The sequence below is a fragment of the Nilaparvata lugens genome, chromosome 14 (assembly GCF_014356525.2).
Source record: "Nilaparvata lugens isolate BPH chromosome 14, ASM1435652v1, whole genome shotgun sequence".
Lineage (NCBI taxonomy): Eukaryota > Metazoa > Arthropoda > Insecta > Hemiptera > Delphacidae > Nilaparvata > Nilaparvata lugens.
Genome location: NC_052517.1, coordinates 15,538,399 through 15,550,419, shown reverse-complemented (window position 1 = coordinate 15,550,419; position 12,021 = coordinate 15,538,399). Strand labels below are relative to the sequence as shown.

The window sequence follows — 12,021 nt, the reverse complement described above, 5'->3', positions numbered from 1 at the left end:
AATTATGACATTGGAGGAGAAACTAGGCTGAGCCTGTACTATTTCTCTCCAGAAATTTTGATAAAATGTTGATGTTGTCCAAAAGTTAAGGTTATGTAATCACACACTGCTTCGTCACGTGTTCATTCTTGTTAAAAAATCAATTATAATCTATTCCCCCAAAAAATATATTTTTTAATGATTTCCTAATATGTTCACATAATCGAGATAAAATAATTTGTTATTTATTTATTTTATTCATTCATTCATTTACTATGCGAATGACACTAATGCAATAACATTCTAGAAGATAAAATAATAAGGTAGTCCTTGTGCTATTTTTCTTCCAAATTTATAGGTGACAAAGTCCAAGATAAGGTTAGAATTTCAAATGTGCAGTTTTCATGAAATGTTAGTCTAAAATAAACATGGAAACTATAAATTTTGAATTTAGATGACTTGAATTATTAAATTGATAAGTAATATTCCACTCAATTACCACTTGAAACTAATACTATTGAGTTATTTAAAAAAAATTGGAACCATTGAAGAAACATAAACTTGTAAACACTAATTTATATTTATACATTATTGAAAAACTATCTAGCAACGTTGCGGAGCTAGAAAAGGATAGTACCATCGACTTTGTCGAATGATAGACAAGGATTGCAAAACCGAAGTTGATCAAATACTGTCATTATAATGTGGACCTCACTATAGATACTTTAAGATTGTTTATTTTATGTTATTACTCATGGTAATATGTAATATTCTACGGTACTCTTTATACTATGATTTAATATGGTATTTTATGGTTTATTCCATGGTTTTGCATACACATTTCTGAACCTACATCTCCTACATTCCAATTCTTCCATGGTCAATTACAATCAAAATATCATGAATGTTTCACGAGTCTGGGTTATGAGTATCATAAGAAAGAATAATCACCAATGAAACATTTTTAATCCTGTCAAAAGCTTCCGATAGCTCAAAAAGTTACTTTTGGTTATTTTTTAATTGGTTAATTATTAAAGTTTCATCTACATTCCAAAATTATTCTCCTGAATACTTATTTCCAATCAAAATCTCATATATTTTCCACGAGTTATAAGTATCATAAGCAAAAATAATGAAACATTTTTAAACCAGTCAAAAGCTTCCGATAGCTCAAAAAATTATTTTTCAATTTGATAATTTCAGTCAATTCTCAAAGTTTCATCTTCTACATTCCAGTTATTCTCCTATACTTCATTCCAATCAAAATCTCATATATTTTCCACGAGTTATAAGTATCATAAGCAAGAATAATCACCAATGAAACATTTTTAACATGTCAAAAGCCTCTGATAGGTCAAAAATTATACTTTTCGTCATTTTGCCTGACATTTGTGCTTCCTGTGACCTCTCACTTCAGCACATGTGCTGTCCACCATGGAACCGAACATAGAAGCAGTGTGAGAGAGAGAACATGATTGGAAGAGAGAGGAACTGACCAAGAAGAGAAAGAAAAAAGACCGGTTCTGGACTGTGTTTGTAGTAGTGCTCTAAAATAAGATGGATGTGGCAGTGGCAAGGTCATATCTGATGCTTTTTATCCAGTGCAGAGGTCGAAACCTGTAATAACTACTATAGTGAATCAGGTGGTCTGATTGTTTAAACTATGGGCAGGAATGCTCAGGATATGGTGTTGCTTCCGTTGCAAGAATTGGGATACGGAGGTTCATGCGTTGCAAGCTGTGAACAATTAATTATAGCGTACTCCAAGACAACAGGATTCCAAGGGATTGTATTCCATTGACGAATTTATTCGAATACTTGCTGTCTATTCTATCTAGATCTTCAATATAATCTATTTGAACAATTGTCATGAATTAATTTGATGACTTGATGGTGTACAAATGAAATCTATACTATAATAAAGGAAAAAACTGGCTAATACACGTACAGGATAGAAGAATTATGTTTGACGCATAATCACGTCTGAACTACTGGACTGATTAACATGAAATTTTGCATATAAATTCTTAATTAGCCGAGGATGGTTATAGGCCTATTTCAAATTTACCAAGATTTCATTAGGTAAATTTTCAAGTAGAGTTTTAAGATAGACTCTTGCTAGTGTGAAATAATAGAGGGAACATGAAGGAAACTACATTCTTTTCAAATTCAAATTCAAATAATCTTTATTCCTTCTTTACAACATAGGTACTTTACAAAAATAGCAAGTGAGATACATATAGTACACGGAATTCTCCCACAAAGACCAATCGTCTGCGTGTGGAGGAGAGTTCCATGGACAACACATTTGCAATCATTTTAAAATTTAGTTTGAGGAAACTAAATGTAAAATGTGATGAATTAACATTCTTTGCCTTTGGTGAAATTTACATATTTTTTGGAAGTATTTTTGAGTCAACAATGAGGAGACACTGGAAAAAGAACAATCAATATATTTACTCTTAACTATTCTCTTTCAGAGTAGTTGTTAAGGTGATATTGTGATTGGTAGTTACTGAATAAACAATAATCTAGAATACTGAATACTGAATAAACAATATCTAGTAAATTTCATTCAGCCTCAACGTTTCTCCCTATGAAGATCATCGATTTTTTGAAAATTCCAATGTTTCCTTAAAATTCTCATCGAATTAAATCATTCTCTAATTCACAACGATGGTGATTTTGAGCTGATATGCCCTACAGTTGATAGCTTCTGTGAATCGATGAATAATTTTAAAATAGTTTATTGATGATTTGTGAAACAAATTTGATTGCATCGATTTTAGACTTGATTGGAGCATTTACAGTTATGGTGAATTTCGAACATGGAAAGAGAGATTTTAAATCTCTTATTCTCATTTTATTGTTTAAGAAAATGTTTTATTGATGATGTCTATCAATTACTCAGAACATAATTGAACTTCTTGCTCTCCACATTCGTCAATAGATTTCTGAGCCTGATACTGTATACCCAGGACATAAGTCAAGATGACCATTTAAAATAATATAATTGTTTCAAAATAGATCAAAATTATAAGAAAGTGATTGCAAATAATTTTTGTGATCAATAATTTTACATGAGGATCCGTTCATATTACACTATCAACAACTGTACAATGACACATTTTCTATTGGAAATTGCTTAGCAATAGTTGCTCAAGATGCCTTTATAGTACTTCAGACGAACATGTCACCTATGTGATGGAAGCGTTGTGTATTTTATCAATCTGTCACCAATTAACAAAGAAACTCCTTGTAGAATTTGTTATTGAGTATTTGAATTTTTGTAATATTATTTTGAAACTCTCCATTCTATATTCAGGGCCTTTTGCACAGTCAAAGCTTAAACTGAATTCAATCAGCTGGTGGCCTAAACTAGAAATAAACACAGAGAAGATTCAATCCTTCTACTTTGTGAAATGAAACAAATTATAACAAACGAGACGGATTCAATCCAGTTTAAAATGAAATTTAGTTTAAACTGTCACTGTGCAAACGGCCCTTAGAGTGATTTTTTGGTGAATAATTGACATACGGTACCGTATTTCTGTATCATACAAAATGATCGATTGGTTCGGAATATCAATCAACAGAGTTCTGTATCAAGTAAAATGATACGATCTGAATCTGAGTATCTTGCAGCCGACTTCTGTATCATCCAGAATTGAAACTGAGTATCTTGCAACAGAGTACTCCTGTGCCTAAAGTCAATGGAATGGAGAGAGCTACCGGCGGTGCGTTTCTAAATGGATCTGTCCACACATTCTATAGTATCACTATTTATATACATATATGTATATACATTCCTTGAACATATGAATGATTTATATACATATACTGCTGAATCTATAGTACATAAGTGGAGCACTGCATACCGTGGTCAATCATGTGGAAATTCTCCTGCTGCCACTCATGTGAACCCTTTATGTTTCTCTTTCTCTCTCTCACACACTCTCTCTCTTTATCTCTCCTTCGCTCTCTCTCTCCCACTTCGATTCGCATACTCACACACATGAAATCACAAATTCCTTAAGTTCAATGGATGGAATACCTCTCTTCTCTTGTAGAGTACCGTATCAATGGAAAGGATGTTCAAATCCCATATTGATTCAAGTAGATGCAGTATAAAATATTATGTTACCATGATTATTCAGATTGCATTTCATGTTCATTCCATTTGAACATTTTATAGAATAATAATATAAGAATAATATTTATTGTGAGATACATTGACTTATTATTAGATTAGCAATTAAGTATGATCATAGAGGAACAATAGCGTAAGTTATGCTATTGTTTCTCTATTATATTATTAAATTGTCATTTCAATTCTATTTTTATGGACGTGACATGTTTCAGATCCTACATGTGATTATCAAGTGCAGGTTGCACAAAAGGAATTTAAAAAAAAACTTTTTAATCTTGATTAATTCCACGAGAACCAATTAGAGAAACCGTTTTATCAAAAAGGCCTTCTCTGATTGGTTCTCATGAAATTATTAATGATTGTTAAAATTCAATCGGCTTTTGTGCAACCGGGCAAGTGTCAAAATAAAGTTGTTTGGGAATAAACGAAAACTCTTACCTTCCTTGATTACCTATTTTATCATTACCTAATCACCTATAATTATCAAAAAATAAAAATAAAACATCTAAGTACCTTTTTTTAAAAACTTTTACTCACAACATTCTTCAACAGTAATGTCATTATCAAATAAGTGGAATGATAATGACATAATCATCACTCAATTGATACTGACATTACTGTTGAAATATTTTGTGAATAAAAAAATTGAGAAAAGTGTACTTGGATTTTGTATTTTTACTCGGGACAAATTTCCTTGTATGATCTATTCTGGTTTTTATTTTTAGTTTAACATACTTGTATTTCAATCAGTGATAATTTGTTTGATGATATTATTGTATCTAGTTTAGAATTCTGTTTATTCCAATTTCTGTATGAACTTCTATATGGTTGTAGCTATTTTTTGTTCAACTCAAAATCAAATCAAATCAAAATTTATTTCCATAAAAACACTTTACAATCAATTGTTACAAACTTATTCCAATCAATGGACAATATTTTATCATATCATTATTATTATTATTATATATTTTCTACTATTATCATTATGCGTCAAATTCCCTCTTATGGAAATCGCTAAGTATTTACTTTGGATGCTGTACTAAATCCTTATTTCTTCGATTCTCCCATATTTTTTTCAATTCTGGCCGATATGGCCTCTCTTCTTTCTTGGGGAAAGACCACATTCGTCCTCTTAATTTCCACGGGGCGTATTTCCCACTTTGCAACACTCTTTCTGAATTGGTTTCGGTCAAATATTATGTCATCATCATCATCAATTCCTGCATCAGATAAGTCCTTCTGCACATTTTTAATCCAATTTTCCCCCGTCTTTTTGCTCGTCACAAACAGAAGGATTCTCTTCGTCATTCGATCCCCCAGCAGTCTCATCAAATGTCCAAAGAATTTCAATCTCCTCCTCTTGATATCGGCAGGTACTTTAGAGTATTTTTCCGCAATTTAGTTCTTTTGCAGCCTATAACCTTCTTCCATTTACCTTGGACCAATTATTTGATCATATTATATCATTTTTTTTTTAGTTTTGTTTTGTATTTTTCAACAAATTCCCTCTTTTCTCTGTTACAGAATTTCCGTGACCAGTGTATAGACGGCTCCGCACTACCTCTACTAACTGAGGCCCATCTAACAACTGCCCTCCAAATGAAACTGGGGCCGGCGCTAAAGCTACGTTCAGTTTTGTCCCGCAGACTTGGCAACTGCGCAGTCTGTATGCACTGTGTACACTGTCACGGCAGTCAGGCCTCGTTGTTAACAGGGCCTCAGGCCTTGTTGCAAAACCCGCAGGCCTCATTGCTAACAGGGCCTCAGGCCTTGTTGCAAAACCCGCAGGCCTCATTGTTAACAGGGCCTCAGGCCTTGCTGCAGAGCTCGCAAGCCTCGTTGTTAACAGGGCCTCAGACCTTGCTGCAAAACCCGCAGGCCTCGTTGTTATCAGGGCCTCAGAGTTCACAGCAGGCTTTGTCATCTACACCACAGCCACCCCCATCAACGCCCAGCCCAAAACCGCTGACAAGGCCAAATAGCACGGGCAATTGACAAGGAGTTTTTGTTATTTGTAAGTAGAAGCGTATTAATTTGAATATACGAGTGAAAGTAGTGCCTACTCATTTTGAGTCGGCCTTATTGGATTAAAAGTTCCATAAGATCAATGTGAAATTATTATTGAACAAACATCCAATCTAAATACTGTAAATCACCCCTAAGACTTCTGCTACTGCAAATATTGACAGAAGGGTTAACAGCTATAGTGATTTCCACGTTATAATAGCAGTAAAAAAGATAGGAGAAAAACGTAACCGATCCTCTGTCTTGTCAATGCCTTCTATAGACGGTAGCTGATACAGGTTTATTGATGTGATATCAACTGTTCATTCTCGTTCAAAATAATCAATTCTATTTTATTAAGCAAGAAACCACCGTATTGTCAATATTTGCAGTAGCAGAAGTTTCCGGGGTGATTTACAGCATCTAATTTGGATTCTCGTTTAATGAAAATATTCATCAATTAGCCTTTTTTCAATAATTTTATAATGAATTTTCATAATTAAGAATTAATATTTTGTTAATTTATTATTTTTTCCACATTGTTGAAAGACGATCTGACAAAATAGCAAAGCGAGAAAGAGAAAGCGCTACCTACTGTATCTGCTTTGTTGAATGATAGACAAGGATAACAATACCATTGCTAATCAAACACTGCCATTTTAACGTGGAACTCACTATAGGTAGAAATTCGATGAGACCGTCTATGTTAGTTGGTGTAAGGGCAAGCACACCTGACTGGCAATAAGGAGGTACCAGGTTCGATTCCCGGCCTGGCAAATAATTTTTAGATAGTAGCTCTCATCGAATTTCAATCTAGCTGTTAACCGTATTGTCAATATTTGCAGTAGCAGAAGTTTCCGGGGTGATTTACAGCATCTAATTTGGATTCTCGTTTAATGAAAAATATTCATCAATTAGCATATTTGAATAAATGGAATTTCTCATTTATTTCCATCTATATCAATGTGAACTTCTGGAACACATACGCCCGGTTGCACAAAAGCTGGTTGCATTTTAATCGTAATTAATTTCACGAGAACCAATCAGAGAAGGCTTTTTCGGAAAGAATGCTCCTCTGCGATTGGTTGTTGTGACATTTAATGACGATTAAAGTTATTAACAAACAGTAGATTAAAGTTAACAAACGTTTGTGCAACCGAGGGTGAGTGCTCTTATGAACAGAAACTCAAGTTATATATTATGTTATTTGAAAGAAAATTTAGTTCTTCAAGGCAATTGCTGTTCACTTTTTCAATTTTCAATACTCTCACATTATCAGATCAAAAATGAACTACTTCTAGCTTGAACATTTTTAAAGATTTTTTTCAATGAATTTTGTAATTTGAAAAAGCAATCGCCCTGCTACAACATCGAATGCTTCATCCAGTGAAGTTTTTTCAAGAAGATTTGATGTGATGAAATGATCTGTGATGTGTTCTAGAAAAAAATATGATTTGACTGTTTTTACATTGATTTTAAGGGGCATCAATTCTTGAGGTCGACTGCTAATGCAAATTCTTGAAAAATGTTACTATGTATTAGAGGAACTATTGTTTAAAGTGAGGAAAACCAATAACAAAAAATAGGATTGTCATTTTCTCTTATCGTGCATCATCATTGTCGTATTCTTGATTTCTGTAATGTGGCCTGTTCGATAAAAATGAACTCAGAAATGGACCAATTTATTGTTTGAAAGGGAACTGTCTTGGAGGAAAAACCTTGATGAGTGAAGAGTGGATCATGCTATTTTGATGAATTTTCTTAGTAATATAACATTGTTTCTGTTGATGGAATAAAAAGCAGGATCTATAGTGAGGTCCACGTTATAACGGCAGTGGAGAAAGATAGAAGAACAACGTTGCCGATCCTCAGTCTTGTCAATTCCTTCTATAGACGGTAGCTGATACAAGCTCATTGATGTAATATCAACTGCTCATTCTCATTTAAAATAATCAATTACATTTTATTAAGCAAGAAATTATATTTTTCAATAATTTCATAATGAATTTTCACAACTAAGATCAAATATTCTGTTAATCAATTATTAATTCTACATTGTTGAAAGACGATCTGGCAACACAACAATGCAAGAAAGAGATAGAGCTATCTGCTTTGTTGAATGATAGACAAGGATAGCAATACCATTGCCAATCAAACACTGCAATTATAACGTAGACTTCACTATAGATACAAAAATCTTATCTTGAACAATATTGAAGTTAATCACTCCATGGCACTTCAATGCTAAGAATTTGAGTCCAATTATGAATGTTCACTACTTATAATTGATTTTCATATTTTATTCAAATATCATGAAGAATTGATCACAATTTTCATGAGGAGATTACTGATTTTACTAAAATTGAAGATTGATATTATGATTCTGATTGTGATGATTTGTGTTGATGTAAATGAATACAGTCTCAATAATAATTCTTCTGTCATGAATCTAACATAATTTTTCCCTTTTTTACAGATTGATCAGCTAATTCCAGAACATTCCTACAGTAAAGAAGACATCACTCCTTTTAAAACTACATAATCCTCTCAATAGTGTACAATAAAAGCAGAGAGTGTGATATCTTTATAACTAGTGTGATGATTGTTTTGAACTTTTTCAATTATATTGACAATAATATTGTTCTAGGTTTAATTCTAAGTGTTAATAATTGTTATTGGAAAACTGTCGATACAAATAAACGTGTAAATAGTATAAATTTAACTCAATGTTGACTATTATAGTATTGATTGAATTTGAAAAATTTTAGTTTAAGACAAACTTATATATTATGTTTATATATATAATTATTAGTATGTTATATAATGAGTTATTATTATTATTATTGTGATATGAACATTTTGTAAAAGCTTATAGTTATTCGAATTTTAACTTAATTTTTTGCAGGCAAACAATATGAACTGAGAACTTTGTAAAGACTAGATCTTCCAATTTTATCTGAATTATTTTTTGTAAAAATACAATTTGATCATGTTGTACAAAAACATTAGTTATTCCAGTTTTAGCTGTAAATTCATATGAAAATAGGTACTAACTTACTGTATACAGTATTTTGTTGTGTAGACATATAGGCTGAAAGTGAGTGATTTCAATTATTGTAGTTAATGGATTGTGATAGTTATAAGAGCAGCCCTATATAGTGAGATTTATTTCAAACTGTTAACATTTAGTGTTGTGTGGCAAAGAGGACATAACTAAGACCTTAATAAAGGCAGTTATACTATTCAATACATTCATTGAAGGTAAATTTTTTATGTTATTTATGAAGATTCATACATACACACAATAAGTACATCATCAAAAATGATAGGGAGAGAAAAAGAAGGTAACTTTGTGCTATTCCTCTTCCAAATTTAGATCAGGCTACACATAGTCTTGTAGTTGTTCTCTTCACAAAATTTTCTGTCCTTAGTTATTTTCACGAAGTAGATTTTCAAATTTAGAATACTGATAGTTTACACTGATTTTGTTTATAGTATGATCACCTCAAAAATTTCATAATATATTGATTTGTAAGCTTTGTGATGTTATTCATGAGGAATTCTAAAATTCTTAGAGGAATAGACAGCTAAAATTAAATTTGTTTGTAGTAAGATCACTTAAAATTGCAGTATCGGTTGAATGGGAAATATATTGACGGTATATTTAAGGGAACGCTGATTGAATAAATCTAAATATTATATAAATATTTTTCATGATAAAAGACTGTTTCTAGTTTCACTGTACATATTTCATAAAGATTCACCGAATTAAGGGATGTTGTAATTGAATAATAATTTGAAAAACACAATATTGAAAAAAGGTTGATATTACTTGATTTCAATTAATTGGAATCCATAAAATTGAGCTTATATTTTTGGAAATGTATTATAGATGGAGATGAATATTGTAAGTTTCATTTGTCAAATGCTAATTAATGAATATTGGAAGTTGCATTTGTCAAAATCTAATTAATGAATAATTATTATTAAACGAAAATCCCAATCAAATGCTGTAAAACACCCCAAAAAATATTGTTTACCCTGGGAAATATTGTTTATCAGGGCATTGTTTAACCACTTGTCAATATTTGCAGTAACAGTCTTCGGGGTGATTTACAGCATTTAATTGGGATTTTCGTTTGATAATTATTAAAACTATTATAAAATACATCTATGAAATTAGTAGTGAAATTGAATGGCTGTCTATAAAATAACATCATAGTACCCTTTTTTAGAAAAGTTTTCAATATGACAGATTCTATCAGATAAAGGGTAGGTAGCCTATCATGATGTTATTTTATGAACAAATACATACATTTAAAGATGAATGACCGTTGTTTGATAGACTTTATAATTTAAATTTAACGTGATATTCACTTTAAATTGTCAGCATTGTTCGAATGAGTAGTTTTGATTAGTTTATCATTTTATGAGTGTCCTTAGCCTGACAGTTTGATGTAAATCTCACATTGATTCGGTTGCACGAGGATAAAACTGAATTTAACGGTCGTTAAAATTTTCTCATTATGTCGCATTCGTTAATTGGTTGTGTTGTATGGCCTCATTCTACGGTGGTTAAATATAATTGAATTATTACGCAGCTGGCTGATAGACTTTTGTAAATATTAGAATTCAAATTTCAAATTCTAGATATATAATCACTCAATAGTTTTCACAAAGCCGGGATAAGGTACAATATTATTGAAAGTTCAATTTGTACAAAGTTTACATATAAGGAAACTGACACATGCTGTATAAAAAATAACTATTGTATGCTACTATGGTTGAATTCATGTTAATCTGTCAGAATTTTGTTAGAATTGTAAGCGGTTGCTGAAAGAAATGCTAAAGCTGCGTTTACACCAAAGTTATTAACAAAATATTTATTTTTCCATCCTTATAGATTCTATTAGATTGAACGGAACTTTACAAACACATATGCTCATCATGTGTATGTTAAGTTATGTTCAATCTAATAGAGTCTATAAGAACGGAAAAATAAATATTTTGTTAATAGCTTTGGTGTAAACGCAGCTTTCAAGTAAATATTATAGGCTGAAAATTGCATCTGAAACATCTCACAAAGTGCAGCTAATTTTTGCAGTTTAGTTGGATTTCAATTCAAAACTGTTTTCTCCACAAAGTTGTATTTGTGAGATGCATGTTTTAAAGTCAGTGAATTCATAAATAGGAATGCATACTTGGCACGTTTCCTTTTCCACCTCCTCCTATAATAAACTTGGATAGTAGTGATGTTCAGGTACTCTCTTTTTGAATAATATTAATTTATTATATTATAATGATGAAACAATATGATTTTTTTATTCTTGTTAATAATAATCAATTTGTTTATCTCTTTTCTGTATAGGGCTACTTGTAATATAAAATATAAAGAAAATCAAAATCTCAGTACCTTTTTTGAAATATTTTATCACAACATGTTTCGGACATTGATGCCATTTTCAAGTGATATGAAGTAAATAAATTTAATACTACTGGAAGATTCTTATTTCGATCATATGTTATGTCAAAGTGTATTCATATGTTTTTATGAACTAGGACTGTAAATTTTGGATTTAAATTCGCATGATTCTATCAAAAATGGGGTTATTGGTGTCTAATTGGATTAAGTTTATTATTTTATCTCTTTTCAATTTTGCTGCTTTATAAATATGGAATTCTTCTTTGACATTCAGTTTTTGACTTTTATTACCATAATTAAGTATTTTCATATTGGAATTTATATCTGTAAAATTATGGCCTGAATCTATCAAGTAGAAATTTCCATATCAGGTTTCGAGAACATATCCAAGCACTAAAATCTAAAAATTATACAAAAAAGTCGGCATTTGCTGAACACTTGATAGATTCAGGCCATAATTTTACAG

General features: G+C 31.3%; 1 protein-coding gene across 1 annotated transcript in view; it reads left to right on the top strand.

Annotated features, from left to right (window-relative positions):
* The window catches only part of LOC111061647 (sterile alpha motif domain-containing protein 11-like), a 58,120-nt gene extending 46,646 nt beyond the window's left edge, over positions 1–11,474 (top strand). The window contains exons 4-5 of the mRNA XM_039440870.1: positions 5,654–6,143; positions 8,610–11,474. Coding sequence (XP_039296804.1) covers positions 5,654–6,124 — 471 coding nt within the window. The 3' untranslated portion in view covers positions 6,125–6,143; positions 8,610–11,474. The remainder of the gene's footprint in view (positions 1–5,653; positions 6,144–8,609) is intronic.
* The last annotated feature ends 547 nt before the right edge of the window (positions 11,475–12,021 follow it).